This window comes from Triturus cristatus, chromosome 11 (genome assembly GCF_964204655.1).
Source record: "Triturus cristatus chromosome 11, aTriCri1.1, whole genome shotgun sequence".
Lineage (NCBI taxonomy): Eukaryota > Metazoa > Chordata > Amphibia > Caudata > Salamandridae > Triturus > Triturus cristatus.
Window position 1 is genome coordinate 933,892,896 of NC_140594.1, and position 18,616 is coordinate 933,911,511.

An 18,616-nucleotide genomic window follows, 5' to 3' on the forward strand; every position below is an offset into this window, starting at 1 on the left:
TGGTATGCTATTCAAAAGACTTAAAAGTCACATGTCTATTTTTGATACAAAGAGGGGTCCCGCAGGGCTGTATTTTGGCCCCATTTCATTTGCGGTCGAGCCTAAGTGCAGCGCGCATGTGCTACTTGTTCTGCGAGGCATGCTGTATTAGGGTATGCACTGGAAGCCCCTCCCACTCTCCGCCCATATTTGTCGTTGGCTAGTGTCATTGTCCTTCATAAATGCTGTCTTCTGATTCATAAGTAGGCTTGTTAGTCCATCCTTAGTACTGCCAAGTCTGCATTTGTTACCGCCCATAACGACTGGACCTTTTACTTGGCTTGTTACACAGTTGCCGTTATATGTGTGTGAGCACTATTTTGTTTATGTTTATTGATTATGGGGACAAACAATGGCGGCAGCTTTTAGGGTTGTATTTGAATCGAACCTACAGCTTTTCTTATAGAGTGCTATGCCCCCTACCTTCACAGCACTCACTGCACAATGGCGAAGCTCTTTTTATTATTACTACTTTTTAGAAGGACATGGCGTCCGCTTCATGGACACCGTGCGTTCTTTCACCTTTTTTTTTTTTAAATGTGCATGCTGATCGCGGTGCCCGCTTTAGGTACACCGCGCTCAGTATAATTTTTCATTTTTTTAAACTTTAATGTTGAGCGCGGTGCCGGGTTCAGAGAGAACACGTTCTGTTTCTTTTCTTTTTCTTTTTTTACTTTATTAGTGAGCGCGGCGCCCACTTCACGGACACCACGCTCTACATTACAATAGGTCTTGCTTTTGCTAAAGTTTGACCTATTGGTATTGTAAATGACAATGCCTTTTTATATTATAAAAATCATTTCCATTTAGAATGCCAATAGGACAAAATCTCGCTATTGCGAGACCAATTGCATTGAAAATGCTTGTTAATCTTGACGTAAATAACTTGTGGTGGGCTTTATCAGACTAAAAAGTAGATTGCCTGCAGATGGAGCAGCGTTGTCTGCCAGTATTATTATATGCAGACGACTCAATCCTCTTGGCCAGGACCGCCAATGGCTTGAAGGACTTGCTGAACTCCTTCGCCCATTTTGGAGTTATCCATTAATGATAAAAAATCCTATGTGATGGCAGTGGAACCCCGAACTCATAAATCACAGACCTTTAACTTTGGGCCTGCCCTAGTACCCACAACATGTGTATTCTCCTACTTGGGAGTGTTGTTTGACTCAGCTATCAACTAGCATCCTTTGGTATGTAGAATATAAGAAGATTTTTTCAGGACGAATTATTAATTTTTTAATTTTGCCTCACGGCTGGGTAGTAGACCAACTGGGGCTCTTTTACAGATCTAGAGGGCCAAGTGTATCTCCACAGTAATATATGGGAGTCAGATTTGGGGATACATCACTCAGGACGAGCTACAAATCATTGAAAATATGTTTTTGAGACAGTTTTTGAGCATTCCACAAGGTACCTCGTCATTTGTTGTGCACAAAGAATTGGGGGTGCCCTATTTATCTGATGTAATGGCCTGCCGTCCCCCTTTTCTCTGGTAGAAAATCTGGTCTAGCCCCGAGAATAATTTGAGTAAAGAAATCTTAAGGGACAGTTTCGCCCTTTATTTTTTATCTTATACCCTGGTTCAAATATATCAGGGATTGTTTTTTTTATCTAGGCAGGGGCGATTTATTTGGTGAACCTGATAAGATCTGTAAGAAGGATCTCATCTGGGTAAATGATATATCCTTAGAAGGCGACAGCAGGAGAGGGAAGGAGGCGTCTTTTCGAAGTCCAGTGTATGTCGTTAAGCCTTGTTGGAAACCGTGCCTACCACAGAGCCCTATCTTCTATGGGTTAAAAGCAAATACGACCATTTTTTATTAACCAGATTCCAGCTGGAACTTTTTGCCTTACATTTGTCCCAACCTGGTAGGATGAATAGGATCCATACTTTCTCGCCCTGTGGCTGCGAGAGTAGGTCTCCCCAAGACCTCCTACATTTTATCATGTTTTGCAGTTTTTATGCCGTGCCCAGGAAGATTTAAATTCCTCCCATTTTGAAAAGGGCAAATTATACCCAGGTCCGCACAGCTCTAGTCTAACTACAAATGCTCCCAGGGGATACTGTTCTTAACTTTCTTAAGCTTTTTAAAAGTTGCTGTTAGGTTTAGAAAAAGTTGTGATTAACAGTGCCATCTACTGGAGCACTGATTTACAGCCAGTTTTTGTAAAATGTCTCCTTAGGGTCTATTCAATTTGAACCTTATATTGGTGGCTTTTCTTAATAGGAATTTTACTTAATTTAACTTATTTCATATGTTCCTTTTTAACTGACGTGTATATTGTGATATGCTGGACTTTTATGTTTTTTCCAAAAGCTGAATAAAGTTGATATTGATTGATTGATGACAGACACGCTGCCTTTGGTCAATTTAAGAAGTACAGCAGGTGAAACGCTGACAACAATTATGACAGTAAAATGTGTTATGCGTTTAATCTTAAACCATCTTGCTGATTTCTAACAAACATGCCGCCCTGGATTTTGTCGTTTTTGCAGTTCTGCAGGTTTTTGGCCATGTTCGGAGACACCCTACAAGAGCACCCTTGGCATGGTAGCCAGACTTCAAGGATATATGTTGATAGGGGCGCTTTTCTGATCTTACACCGGAGCAGCACCGAATATAAACAATAGCCGGCAGATAGATGTTAACTGCACTGGGTAAGTTTAAAGTCCATTTCTTTGCCAAAAATAAATGTTTTATTCCACTCACTACTAGTGAATCAAATAATGCCCTGTTGCAGTGGAAATTCACCATACATTGTACAGAACGTGAAAATATATCAGTTTGTAGTAGGCCAGGCTGCAAGGTATAGTACCAATATTTGAGCAAAATCATGGGAGATGGGCCTATTGGTGCAGATTTTTGAGACTTTTATAAGGTGCTCTACACAGCACAAGAGCTACCCCCTGATGGTCTCCATACGTACCTTCAGGGTGCGCATACACCTCAGTTGGCGATCCAACAGCTCGATTCCCTGGATCAATCTACGCCCATAGAGGAAGTTGTAACGGTCATTCCAAAACAAAAACTTCTCAAATCGCCATGCCCTGGTGGCTTTCCTGCCCTCTTCTATAAAACATTCTGTCAAATACTTGCCCCTGTTCTCACCAAACTTTCCAATTCACTAACAGATTTGCATGCCATACCACCTTTTGTGCGTGAGGCTTCTATCGTTGCCATTACTAAACCTGGGAATTATAAGAGGCAGCGCGGTTCTTACCACAGCATCTCACTTATCAATGTGGATGTTAAATTGCTCACCAGAATCTTAGCAGCGTGGCTCGGACCCCACATGCCGGGACTGGAGGATTTAGATCAGGCCGGCTTCATCCCCCATCACCATTGCGGCAATAACACCAAACAGACACTCCATCTTGAAGACAAGGCTAAACGCTCACAGAGGGAAATTATGCTCCTTGCTATTGATTCTGAGAAAACATTCGACAGAGTGCATTGGCCCCACCTGGGGGCAACATTTCACCACTTTGGCATTGGGAAGAGATTCAGCGCCTGGGACCTTAGTAATTATGGGATGCCATGAGCAACAGTGTGGGTCAATGGGCAGGTCTCAGCTCCCTTCCCCAATAGTAGGGGGGCGTGGAAAGGTTGTCCGCTGTCCTCTCTGCTATTGCTCTCTACGTGGAGCCAATAGTAGAGGGTGCGCGATAACCCGAGCATCAGTGGTGTGAGGTTTGGCAGAGAGGAACATACAATTAGCCTTGATGCTGATGACGTCATAGTCACGCTCGACTAACCACAATAGGCCTGCCGGCCGCATCAGTGGGGTGAGGTTTGGCAGAGAGGAACATACAATTAGCCTTGATGCTGATGACGTCATAGTCACGCTCGACTAACCACAATAGGCCTGCCGGCCACTCTGTTGGAAGTGGAGAGGTTTGGGGAGGTTGCAGGCTTTTGGAACACACTCCAGAAGTCACAGGCCCTCATCATCTCGGTGACACCCTCTGTGCTGACAACGCTAGCTGCCCAATTCCTGTCGCAGTGGGTGACCTCTTCGATTCCCTATCTGGGCATCTAAATAGCCTTAACGGTAAAGAAGACCGTGGCCCTCAACTATCAGATCTTGCTTTGTCGGGTGCGGCTGGAACTTGCCCAACGGAAACACTACCTAATTTCATGGCATGGCGGCACTGAAGATGACCATGCTCCAGAGAGCTCAGTTTCTGTTGCAATCTATTCCTCTAGAGCCCCCATTAGATGTGCTCCTATCTCTGCAGGGGGAACCCAATCACTTCCTCTGGGCTGGAAGGAGGCATCGCATGAGTCGCGATCAGAGTTATTGGCCAGTCCACACGGAGGATCTAGGGGTTCCTAACCTTTTACATTACTACTAGGCAGCACAACTTCGCTTCCTGGTGGAGTGAAGCTGTGAAGAGTCTGAGAAGCACTGGCTCTATATGGACAGGGCTATACAGGGTGAGCATCTCTGGAAGATCCCCTTTCTGAAATGCTCACAGAGAGCATTGGGACTTTACTCATCCTCTGTCACCAAGGCCACTCTTGTTGTATGGGACTGTGTGGCTACTCAGAAAGCCCTGACATTGCTTCCGTCCCTGTTGACTCCTATTTTGGCCAGCACAGAGTTTACACCCGGGTTGAATCAGAAGGCCTTCGCGGCCTAGCAAACAGCAGGATGCTGCTCCATCGGGCATTTATTTGGCACAACAGGTCCTCCTCCTTTTGAGCAGCTATGGGCTGATTTTGGGTTGCCAGAGTTAGACAGGCTCAGATACCTACAGATCCGACATTGGGTTACCCATTCAACCATTCGAAAAGGGGCTCATCGTCCACTCACACCCTTTAAAAAGTAGCTGTTATCCAAGAACAATGGCCACTGCCTTATCACTGCACTATACACCATACTGCAAAAGTCCTCCGCCCTGCGGTTACAACTTCAGGGCACAAGAGATGGGAACTTGAGCTGGGGGGGACACTGTCACACAAGGAATGGGAGGCGATTTACTACAGAGTGTGGCACACCGCATTCAATACTGCAAGCAATGAAACAATCACTAAAATTGCTACCTAGTGGTACGTCACACCTACAAGACTTCACAGGGGTAACTTTTCATGCAGAGCTAATTGCTGGAGAGGCTGTGTATCCCCTGGGACCCTGCTTAATTTACTGTGGGAATGTCCACAACTTACACGCTATTGGGACACAAACCTAGCTGACATTGTCCAGTATTTTGAGACGCAGTTATCCCACTTTTCTGCTTATGTTACTCTAGGCCTACACACTTTGCTAACATTCCCGCTTAAATTCTGCCAAGGGGCGCCACATTCGTCTGGCTCTGGGGCGGCTCTCAAAACCATCCTCTCAAACTGGGGTAAAGCGAAACCCCCATCCCATACAGCATGGCTTTGTAGACATAGGTATGGAACAACTAACGCTTCCACTGACAAACCAGATGGACTCATAGAGGGAGCTGTGCCAGCCATATATAGCACGCCTCTCTAATGAATTTAACAAATTGTCCTGCCCTCGCTATCTTCACTTACTATGCTTGACGGCGCCTGACACCTTGGTGGGGGCAGCAAATTAGTGGCTCACAGGAAAAGGGCTACTATTTCCCTTAGGCACAATCCTGTGTGTGTGGGGTGTGGTGGGGGGGGGGGCTTTTGGGGCTGGTTGAATCCTGTTTCTTCTGGTTTCCTGTGCAATACTCTCACTGGGATTATCTACCTACAGTTGTGTTGTATTCTTTTGCTCTGTGATAATGTAATGCAATAAAATAGATTTGAACCATAAAATGCAGATTTTTGTTTTAACTTGAAATGGAAAAAATACTCAGCAATGAACATCCACCGAATAAAAATGCTTTCTGTGTTGTGATGCGTTGCTTTACACCGCAAAACTCCTATACACAGTAACCTAGAAAAAGTAGCCAATATGGCAAACAGCAGGTGTGAGACGATGCAGAATTTCATTCATACATTTTATAGTGACTCTAACCCAAATACACCCATTTTTATTCCACTATCTGCATTGTACACCCACTACCACATAACCCACGCATCAACACTCTATAAGGCTACCTCCACCCACAACTCCATGCCCTACACTAACCTTGCTTCTGTATCACCCCCTGTATCATATTCAGTGACCTATACCCTGCTCCACATTCTACAATACCTAAATTGCCATGAAAACATCTTCACCACTAATCTACATGAGTACTCACAAAATACACCACCACTTAAGTACTCCATAATCAATTACCTACCCCAAATCTTAGAATGTACACAGGTGTCACCTACATACAACCCCGCCTTCTACACCACCCATGAAACTACTCTATATTCTCAACACCACTAGCTCCAATGAAGAGAAGACAGACCCAGCCTTTCACTCTCCTGAGGTTTATAATAAAATAAAATGAATCCAAAATAGTGCGAGAATAATAACACGTTATTTAAATAAAAGAAGTACGAATGAGTGAGAGAATGATAATACCTGATATTTTAAAATAAAATGAGTACGAATCAGTGTGAGAATTATAACACCTGGTCTTTGAAAACCTAAGCAGAATGCAGTTAGTGATGTGCGTCATTAAAGCCCTTAGTATATGGTCATTCTACTCATTACATGTCCAACCAAAGAGTTGGAACCTGAAGCTCCAATGCAGCCCCTCTTTTATGAAACAGAGAGGTGACATTCCAACTACTAGTTATCAGGATTTGTCCAGCCATAAATAAATAGCTTTAATACATTTCTAAAACTGGAATAGACATAGGGGCACATTGTGAGTGGGCAATTAAATTGCAGCCCCTGCGCAAACACCTGTTTGTGCAGAGATCACAATTACAAGTAGTAGTTTGATGTCTATCGCACCTGGTAATTACCAGTTGTGGTAAAGATCACAAACATTGCTAAGATTCAGCGAGTCAAACCTGACAGAATTAAACAAGCGAGAAAGCCCAGTATTTACCGCACCAAAATCAACGCTATTCCCCAAAAAGTCATGCCAGGTAATCATTATTGCAGCTGATCAATTCTGAACATCTCAGTGTCTTACTTTTATCGGATGAGATCATTGTCATGCACTCTTAATTGACACGTTAGCTGACATTGGATTAAGTAGCCATTACTTTGGAGCGCCTACACACTGCTGGGAAGCACGAATCCTTGAATAAAAGTGAGGGCAGAAGGTGAAGAGATGAATGGTCCCAAAACTTTCACTAGGGCTCACATTTGGCATAAGTAATCTCGAACTTGTCCAGAAGTACAGCAAGGGAAAGGAACCCCTTTCCGTTGAGTATCTGTCTTCTATGCTGCTGATATTTCTTTAAGCACAATCTTGGTAATCAATATATTCAACATCTCAATTCTGATGGACTATTTTCTCAAAAATAAATACATATTGTCTTAAAAATAATAGCTCATTAACTAAAAACAAATTTTTCCCACCCAAGAATGATGGTTTAACACCTGCTACAAACGATGGATCACTGAATAGCAAGTTATAGCTGAAACTCTACAAAGACAGGCCCCCATGCCTCTCAATATCCCTTCAAACTGGAATAGCAGTCAATGAAGGTGGTAGGGCGTTCATGCATTCTACATAAGTAAACCTCAGCAGTTTATCAGGCTGCCTTTAATGCGGCGACTTCACAGTGATACAGACAGATTCTTTGCATAAATAAAGAACATGTTAGCATTTTGTATTTTGTTGAGTGAATAATGACGATTTTGCTTGTTTTTTCATTTGATGAAGATACATAATACCACCAATCAAGCTTTTGATCTTAATTACCTGAAACCAGGATGTCATTCCGCAGTGAACACACAGCATACTCGGACTTGGTGAACTCTGGAAGTTTTGCTAAGGACTTCCATTCGCCAGTTACAGGGTCATAGCATTCTGTATATGGCAGGTTAAAGCCCCCAACTCGCTCACAGCCTCCAACAACCACTATCACCTCTGAATACCCAGTCGACCTAAATAGAAAGCAAACAACCATCAAGAAGACATCGCCAGCATTAGAGCTAAGAATCAACACATACAGATAGTGCAATTCAATGCAAAAAAGAATACTCTGGCTTGTATTACATATGTTTTTATTTAGACACAGGAAGCGTATGCTATGGGTTGGATAACAGTTCTTTAGATGTACAAACAAATGCTCAAATAAATGTGAGTAAATAGTACATTTACTATATGAAATATCAGCACATTCAGAAATCAGTACCTCGTTCATGGCCGGTTCTAGGACTTTTGGGGCCCTGGGCACAAAACGAATTTTTGAGGGCCCTAAAATTTGTATACAACCTGAAATTACAGGCAATGACATCCCAGGAAGTGCCATCAATTGACTATTGCTGAGTGACTTTGCAAAAAGCAACTTCTTTGGTGAGGATATCAGTAAAACAATAAAAACATAAACATAAATATTAAAAATAATAAAATAAGTACATATATTTTCTATTTTGATTAACTGGAAATTAATTATATTAGTCACACTAGATGGAACGCTTGGGCTTGGCCTAGGTCTCTCCAAAACTTATAAGTTTTATCAAATGTAAAACATTTGTTCCAAAATTAGTGCATCAGATACGTATGTATTTATACAGTATTTATATAGCGCAAACCTAGCCTAAAGGCTACGAAGCACTGTACAGGGTCAAAGCCAAAGACACAGTCAACATATGATAGGAGTGGTAGTAATGGGTTAGTAATGGGATTGGAATGGTGGATGGCATTGGAATGTGGGGCATACCGTGCCCCCTGCGTGGAACTCTTGGTGGGGGTTTTTTGGCAGTGCTGCCAGGTGTTGGAAGCAGATGGAGGAAAAAAGTGGACACACCTTACTGCTGCATTTGAGCTTCCTTTCACCAGTATACAGGGCTCCTCCACCCTTCCCATCATCCTGGTTTGCTTTGTTTCGTGCAGGCTGCCCTAGCAGTCCAGTGGACGCCAGCCACTACATTCAAGGTGTAAATCGACTAAGGACTAAAGGTTTCAAGGAGACGGGACACCTGCTGCTGTGCAGGAGGCTTTTAAGTATTGGTGTCCCAGTTGGTTACTGTCGTGTGGGACGAAGCAGGGAGAGACACTAAAAGAAAGTGCACGTTGGGGTGCGCGTCTCTTTTACAGTGCACTCACCATTTCAGCCCTTGATTTGGCCATTCAGTGCGTCCACATGGAAGGGCCAAGGATGTGATGGATTGGACATAAAAGGACTCATGTCTGGCCTTAGCGAATAGCGCACAACTCAATTTTCAAGACTTATTTTTATATGACAGCATTGCCTCAGGCCAACCTTAAAATGTTTTGTCATGCAGAGATTTGTCTTCATTGGTAAAAGGGCCCTGTGGCCCAATAATGTTCCTAGCCTGCTCTGCTACTCTCGGGGATACTAGCAGGGTGAAGCACATAGTCATTTTGTGGTCTCACGTTTTGAGTGCTGGATAACCAAAAGCAAAGCCTGCATTCTTTAGACCATTATCATCATGGATAAGAAAAAAAGCTTCCAATCTGAAGTACGTCTTCTCTTCTTCATCTGAGAATGAGGAGGTGGAGAGGCCAAGGAAGTTCTCCATTGGAAAGTCTGGGCACTCTCTAGCTTCAGATCACACCTAACCTATAGCAAATCCGAAGTGGAAGGCATGATTGCAAAGACTATGGACAAATGAGATGCTCAAGGCAAAGAAAAGATAAATGAGAGACTCAAGAAGAGACAGTTCTTCTTATGTTCACCTTCTCCTGAACCAGGTCCCTCTTCTAAGTTCAAATACGTAAGAAGGGACAAGGTGGCAGAGACACGGTTTCATGTGAGAAACAACTTGGATTTTCCATTAGTTGACACATAGAATATATATATATATTTCAGGACAGGTTCTGTAATGTGACCAGCAGCCAGGCCCTTCCTTACAACTGCATGAAAAAGTGAAATCCTTAATCTTAAGGGAACCAAAAGATCTTGACGAATGCACAATTTCCAGATTCATGCAAAAATTATATTTGTTGGCGGATGGAGAGTCAGTGTTACCACATGTGGAGAAGGTGAACGCAGTGCTCGCTACACTTTTGGAAAAGGCATCTGTAAGTCCAAACAAAGCGCCAGCTATGTCTGAGAGATTCAAAAGGCGACTGCACTGAAAAGGCTACAGTATTAAAGATACCTTTTTCAGGAGTGAAACTGTTTCGGGAACAACTATTCGACATGGTAGCTGTAGCATATTGATGTTATGTGCTCTAGGACTCTGGTGGTTCTAGGAGGAGTATGGAGAGGTAACGTGATAAGCGGGGAGTTGTTTAGGGTGTGGTTAACATGAAGTATGATGTAATGTGCAGTGTGTTGGTGTCAGCTGAGGACTAAAGAAGTGTTTGACTTCAGCTCCCATATTGGGCATTTTATTTGCATGCTCCAGGGCTGGGGAACACGCTACATTTGGTGATAAGTAGGAGATACGTGCCCCAAAGAAAACAAGGATGTTCTCCCCTAGAGTGTCAATGGTACAGCAAACTGCTCATGTGTGCCATGTGTGCGTTGAGTCAATGCAAAGCAGTCTGTGACTGGTACATGTGGAGTCAAAAACCTGCTCCAGCCCATACATGGCTAAAGAAGAAAGTGAAGGCCCAGCATAGGAGCACATTCAAAACGCCCGCCAAAAAAAGCTGTTGAAGCGGTCAGCTCGAACCCTGGGCTATGCCCCAAATATGGAGCAATTACTCAAATGAAGCAGAAAGATAACAGCAGTGACAACCAGGTGCGAGAAACCGAGAATTTACTTACCGTCAAAGACAGGTGACGCATTTTACGAATCCAGATCAGGCATTGTGACCCAAGTTCAAGCACAAGGGTTGTGCAAATGCTGTCTGAATAATACATGCTCTCAATGGCAGAAAAAGAGAGCACAAAATACAATGCAGCCATGTTCCTAAAGCCACCAATGCCCTTCAACACTTCTAAGTAGCAGAACGTCGGCGTCAGGTTGGTCGAAACATTTGGGGCCTTATGTAGGTGGGCTTGCATTTACCACTTCATAAATACAGAATCATACCGATTCGGTATTTATGAAGTGGTAAATGCTATGTAGGTAATGAGTCGGTAATTATTACCGATTCGTTAAAATTCGGTAATTACCGAATCGGTATTTACCAATTCGGTAATGAGGCATACCTTCCCATTGATGGGAAGGTATGCCTCATTACCGAATCGGTAAATACCGATTCGGTAATGGGGGGAACACATGCAAGGGTGGCAGGGTGTCACAATGACACCCTGTTGCACCCCTGAAACGGCCATGTGTGCACATGTGGCACACATACATGCCCTAAGGGCATGTATGTCTGCCACATTGCACACTTGTAGGCGCTTTGAAATGCATTTCCACATCCATTCTTCATTTACCACCAACTATTAGTTGGTGGTAAATACCGACTCCAAACATCACCCACACACTCCCCCTACATCTCATTTCTGTATTCGGAATTTACCGAATCGGTAAAATTACCGAATCGGTAATTTTACCGATTCGGTAAATTCCGAATACAGAAATTGTCCCCCTACATACCAAAAGCCTAAATACCGGTCGGTAACGGTATAATTACCGAAAATCGGCCGTTACCGACCGGTATTTGGCTACCTACATGAGGCCCTTGATGACTTCATAGATGCACTAGAAGAAGAAGATGAACATAAGACAATTAAATACTTAAAAACCCTAGCAGGTGATGGAGTGAAAGAATTGCTAAAGAACGTTTCACAGTATGACACAAAATCGTGCCAAAAGGTAAAAGAAGTACTGAAGGCCAAGTTCAGTCCAATGCCGACTGTTGACTTTGAGAGGTACATCTTCAACCAAGCACGACAACAGATTGGTGAAATTATGGAAAAGTTTGTGAAAGACTTGATGAACTCATTGAATATTGCAAATTCTGTGAATCCCCGACGGAGAAGCCATGTGACTCGGAGTCATTGATAGCTGGCTTTCAAATTTGTTTAGAAGGTGCATGTTGAGAGATACTCACAGTTTGCAGAAAGTGATGATGGCTGCGAAAGCAGAAGAATGAGCAGACTGACAAACTGCTGACATGGCAGCAGGAACAGCCCAAAATGAATCATCCTTGTCTGCAAAAAGCAAGCACAAGCAAAAGCAAGATGCAAACAAGTTGATGTCTTTGAAGAAATCAAAGCTATACTTCCAATGTGGATTTTCATTACCCCATCAAGGTGAATGTCCAGCCATTGGGCAGGTCTGCAAAGTTTGTGGAACAAAGAATAATTTCATAACTGTGCTGAGCTAAAGAAAAATGAAGTGCATCACAATGGAAAGAAAAAGATGAGCATGAGAATGTTTCAGAAGCACTCTGGACACACCCACAAAACATAAAAGCAACATCAGCTACGACAAGTAGAAACCAGGCATGATCAATTGTCATCAAGCTCATCGTTCAAGGGCTCTTTGATCTCACTATAGAGTATCAATGAAGAAGATGGGTGAACGCTGCTGAAATCTACCAAAGAACTGTGTGTACATATGGAGTTAGCTGCTTGTAAAGAAAATCACAGCTCAAAAACAGCTTATCCAACAAAGCAACAAATGTAATTTGAGCACTGTCCCAAAATCACATTGAAAGTGAACGATCACCTAATACCTTTCTTCATAGACAGCGTTGCGTTGATTAATATCATGCTAGTGGAAAAATGTAACAGCTTATCCCCTGTGCCTCGCCACACTCCATCATGCACGAAGGTGTATATTTCGGCCGCTTCTGATCCACTAAAAATCCAATATCGTTCACAGCAACAATGAGACACAAAAAGATATTGGTGTGAGCCACCATTTACGTTCTACAAGGGACTTTGTCGAGTTCCTGCTTGCTCAGTTTTGCCACTGCTGCTGACATGTGGTTGATATCCCACAACTACAACCTGTATGCACAGTCTCAGATCATGAGCCAGTTCCCGTCATTGTTTCATGGCCTGAGAAAACTCAAGAAAATAAAAGTACAGCTTCATGTTGATGAAGACATTCACCCTTTTGCTCAGGGACACCGTAGAGTTGCTTTCTATTTACAAGAAGCTATAGAGAAAGAATTGAAAGCACTTTTAAAGCATTGAACGTTTCACAGGCCCCACATCATGGGTTTCACCTCTAGTAGTAGTACCAAAAAAAGACAGTAGCAGAGCAGTGCATATTTGCGTTGATATGGGCAAGGCTAACAAAGTCATTGATAGGGAGAGATACCCTAGTCCACATATCGCGGACATAATCATGTAATTGAATGGAGCCAAATTGTTTTCCCTCCTTGACCTGAACAAAGAATGCCATTAACTCGAGTTGGAGGAGAACTGTAGGTACATTACTACCTTTTAGACTCATGTTGGTTTGTTCAGATATTAAAGACTGAGTTTTGGAGTATCATCGGCTGAAAATATATTTCAGGATGTTATTTGCAGAGTAGTCTAACCTGTAACGCATGCTTTCAATAACAGTGATGACATACTGGGTTTTGGGAGAACATAAGAACACGACAAAGCCCTTGACAAATTGTGCTAGCTACTTGCTGATGCAGGTCTCACTCTGAACACTGCGAATTGTGAGTTTCACAAAATCAAACTCAAGTTTTTTGGGCACATATTATCTGAAGGGAGAATGACTCTAGACCCAGACAAGGTGTAAGGACTGTCAGCCTCTTACACCCCCCTCCAAGATATTACCATGCTGCAATCCTTTCTAAAAAGAAGAAAGAAGAAGAATGCAAAAAGAACAATTGATGGACAGAATGCAGAACAATGTCATGCATTCACCCCAGTACAGAGATCTGGGCCTAAATCCATCGTTTTTTCTCACCATGCCTTTCCAGTTTGGACCCAGCCATATGCATATCAGTCTTGACCCTGCGCCCAATGGGAACAGTCCAGCCCGAACTGCCAAGCCAGATCCTCCCTGGACTGGAAACAAGCATCCTAGGACCGGTTTCGGGCTTCAGCCCTCATTAGCCAGGATAGCTTGACTCCAGTGGCATGGAGAGCACGGGAACCACTTCTGGGCATACCCGTCCCACTGAGGGTGACAAATGCAAAAAGAACAATTGATGGACAGAATGCAGAACAATGTCATGCATTCACCCCAGTACAGAGATCTGGGCCTAAATCCATCGTTTTGTTGCTCACCATGCCATTCCAGTTTGGACCCAGCCATATGCAAATTAGTCTTGACCCTACACCCAATGGGAACAGTCCAGCCCGAACTGCCAGGCCAGGTCCTCCCTGGACTGGAAACAAGAATCCTAGGATTGATTTCGGGCTTTAAGCCCTCATCAGCCAGGATAACTTGACTCCAGTGGCATGGAGAGCACGGGAACCACGTCGGGGCATACCCGTCCCACTCGGGTGACAAATGCAAAAGGAACAATTGATGGACAGAATGGAATGCAGAACAATGTCATACATTCACCCCAGTACAGAGATCTGGGCCTAAATCCATCGTTTTTTTGCTCACCATGCCATTCCAGTTTGGACCCAGCCATATGCAAATTAGTCTTGACCCTGCGCCCAATGGGAACAGTCCAGCCCGAACTGCCAAGCCAGATCCTCCCTGGACTGGAAACAAGCATCCTAGGACCGGTTTCGGGCTTCAGCCCTCATTAGCCAGGATAGCTTGACTCCAGTGGCATGGAGAGCACGGGAACCACTTCTGGGCATACCCGTCCCACTGAGGGTGACAAATGCAAAAAGAACAATTGATGGACAGAATGCAGAACAATGTCATGCATTCACCCCAGTACAGAGATTTGGGCCTAAATCCATCGTTTTGTTAGTCACCATTCCAGTTTGGACCCAGCCATATGCAAATCCGTCTTGACCCTGCGCACAATGGGAACAGTCCAGCCCGAACTGCCAGGCCAAGTCCTCCTGGACTGGAAAGAAGCATCCTAGGACTGGTTTCGGGCTTTCAGCCCTCATCAGCCAGGATAGCTTGACTCCAGTGGCAAGGAGCGCACGGGACCCACGTCTGGGCATACCCGTCCCACTCGGGGTGACAAATTCAAAAAGAACAATTGATGGACAGAATGCAAAACAATGTCATGCATTCACCCCAGTACAAAGATCTGGTCCTAAATCCATCGTTTTTTTGCTCACCATGCCATCCCAGTTTGGACCCAGCCATATGCAAATCAGTCCTGACCCTGCGCCACATGGGAACAGTCCAGCCCAAACTGCCAGGCCAGGTCCTCCCTGGACTGGAAACAAGCATCCTAGGACCGGTTTCGGGCTTTCAGCCCTCATCAGCCAGGATAGCTTGACTCCAGTGGCATGGAGAGTACGGGATAGATGTCTGGTCATACCTGCCCCACTCGGAGTGACAAATGCAAATAGAACAGCTATTGCTCAAGATACATTTGCAACTTTGCTACAGTGAGTGCCAATTAAGAGACTTGACAAAGCAAAATGTACAGTTTCAGTGGTCTTGAGAATGAGACCGGAGTTTCAAAGACATTAAACATGCAACCGAGACCCCAAGTTGCATTTTAAAATACCAGTTGGTGCTAGCCCGATAGACCTGGAGCAATTCTTGCTCAACTCAATGGCCATCCGAAAGCACAGAGACTCATTGTGGCCTATGCCAGTCGAAGTTTGTCTGAAACAGACTGTGCCTAATCTAAGTCGAAGGAGAGTCTGGCTGTGGTGTGGGTCTGTGAACATTTTCATGTATTCCTCTAAAAATGATTCACTGTCATCACCAGGCATTGCTTTACAATTTTTGGAAACCCGAAGCTAAGATGCCCCATTGCCTTAAAAGGTGGGAGTGAGATTGCAGGAGTACGACTTTGAGATCGTGCAAAAACCAGGAAAGGATCAAAACCCAGCAGATTACTTCTCACGAGTGCCGCTACATCGTCACAGTTCAACATTCAAGATAGCTGAAGACTATCTCAACTTTATTGTGAGATCCAGCACACCTGCGGCTCTGTCTGTGGAACAAATCATTGCTGCCACCAAGGCAGACAAAGACAGGACCATAATCAAAGAACTTATTACCACACAATCATGGAGGAGACGTACCTGGCCCCTTGCCAATGATGTTGAATTCGTTAGGCTAAAAAAATCATCATACCTGGAAGCCTAAGACAGCCGGTCATCGAGCTGGCCCATGAAAAACACTGTGGCATCGTGGCCACCAAGAGAGCCTTAAGAGATCAAGTGTGGTTCCCTCGGCTAGAAGAACAAGTTGAGAAGGAACTGAAAGTGGACCACATTTGCAATTGTTTGTCCCCCAAGGTGATGCAGCATCCAGTGACAATGTTTGACTTTCCGGTCTATGCTTGGGAGAGGGTTGCAGTCGACTTTTTAGGGCCTTTCAAAAATGTATATCATCTCATGGTAGTCACAGACGAGTATTCAAATTTTCCTTTGGTGTAAGACCTATTTTCGACAACCTCTGACAAAGTCATAGAATGTCTTGATGATATCTTTGCAATGTGGGGCATCCCCGAAATCCTCAAATCTGAAAACGGCCTGCCCTTTAACAACAAAGAGTTTAAAGAATTTCTTGTCTGACTACGTCAAACACAAAAATAATACACCCCTCTTTCCCCTCAAGAGGATCATTCAAAAAGTGTCATTGAAGGGGATTGATCTAAACCAAACCCTGTGCCAGGTCCTTTGGGCCTATCAATTAACTCTCACTCCACAACCCCTGAAAATCCAGCCACCGTGCTATTTAGGAGAGCCATCAGAACAAAATTAACTAAATGGACCCTGGATCGAACAGTGATGATGACAAGGGTCGCGACACCAACACAACTTGGAAAAGAAAAATGAAAGTATATGCAGATCAAAGTCATCATGCACAGGAGACAGTCTTTGACAAAGGAGACTGGGTACTGGTTAAGCAGAGAGGAAGAAGGAAAATGGACTCTCATTTTGCCGCTGATCCGTTGCAGGTTGTGGCGCGCAAGGGACATATCCTGACAGCACAACATCCTGGACAATCCATCACTCGGGACACATTGCATTTTAAACACCTGCCACAACACTTGTAAAGTCCTGAAACCATGTGTCAAGCGACCCAGCCAGCAGGTCCGGCTCAAGCTCAGGATGAACCTCGATAATCTCGGATCACCTCATCTGGCAGACAAGTGTGAGCGCCTCATTGACTAATCGAGGAAATGTGATTTTAGTAATGTCACAACTTTTTTTTTTAAAAAGAGGGAGATCTAGCATATTGATGTTATGCGCACTAGGGGCCCTTGTGGTTCTGGGCAGACTCTGGAGAGGAAACACTTGATATGTGGGGAGGTGTTAGGGTGTAGTTAACGTGAAGTATGATGTAATGTGCAGTGTGTGTGTGAGTGTATGCTGAGGAATAAAGAAGTGTTTGACTGCAGCTCCTGTGTTGCATATTTTATTTACATGCTCCAGGGACGGTGAAGACTCTACAGTACCCAAGGCCTACAAGGACTGAAACATGCCTTTTCGTAGAAAGAAAAAATACAACCATCAGCCTCGGTTTCCACTTCTCATGGCTATCATAGACAAGCAAGAAGGAAGAAATTATTCCAGTTGTGAGGTTCTTCCAAAAACAAATCTTCCAAATATAACTCAGCACCTCAAAGAAATCAGCGCTCCTTACTATAGGGGAATTAAAAGCCTGAGAGCTTCCAGTTGGGGGACTTATCCAACAGTTTCTACATTACTGGATAAAGGATGACACTCATTTTTGGGTGCTGAGTATAATTTGTAGGGGCTATGTAATTGAACCCAGTCCTCCAGATCCAGAGTAAATCCATACGTCTGTACCTCCAAATTCAAGCAAATTCCAAGCATTGTGGCAAGGAATCTCAGACTTACTAAAATACAGGCCCCCTGACCCACTGCCCAAGGAAGAATAAGGCAAAGGTTCATACTCCTTTCTCTTTACGGTGGAGAAAGCATCTGGTGTATATTGACCAGTGTTGGACGCAAAAGCAGTAAATAGATAAGTAAAAACATTCCATTTCACGACGGATACAATACAAAGAATTATCCCAATGGTACAACAGGGAGAATTCATGGTAAAGATGGATCTGCACAACATATATTTACATATCCCAATTTTGAAGGAACACCAAAATTATCTCTGGTTTTTAGTGCAGGGGCAGCATTTTCAGTTAAGAATGCTGCGGTTCAGGCTAAAGTCAGCCCCTCATGTTAATGGGTCCTCTCATGGCCTCCTCCAATGCAGAGAGATATCTATGCAGCCTTATTTAGATGACTGGCTGGTACACACTCCATCAGATGAAGTGACAAATCATTATCTACATCAAGTGGCTGTACTACTAACCAGTCATGTGTTCCTGTTAAACTGGAAAAATGCAGAAGTCACTGCCTTGTCAAAGAAACCGTCAGCAGACCCCTATACTCTCAGAAACTAGAGACCCATCTCTCCCTTACCTTTCCCAGCCAAAGTCATGGAGAAAGCCATCAACATTCAACTCTCTGACCACCCTGAGTGGCACCAATTCCTCAAGAGATCTCAATCAGGCTTCCGCTCCAACCACAGCACTGAAACAGCCATCAACGTGGCCACTGATGACATCAGAAGCATCCTCGAC

At 43.9% G+C, this 18,616-nt stretch overlaps 1 protein-coding gene across 1 annotated transcript in view; it reads right to left on the reverse strand.

The window, feature by feature from the left end:
- The window catches only part of KLHL24 (kelch like family member 24), a 314,417-nt gene that overhangs the window by 169,895 nt on the left and 125,906 nt on the right, over nucleotides 1–18,616 (reverse strand). Inside the window, exon 4 of the mRNA XM_085634930.1 lies at nucleotides 7,823–8,007. Within this exon, the coding sequence (XP_085491056.1) occupies nucleotides 7,823–8,007 (185 nt within the window). The remainder of the gene's footprint in view (nucleotides 1–7,822; nucleotides 8,008–18,616) is intronic.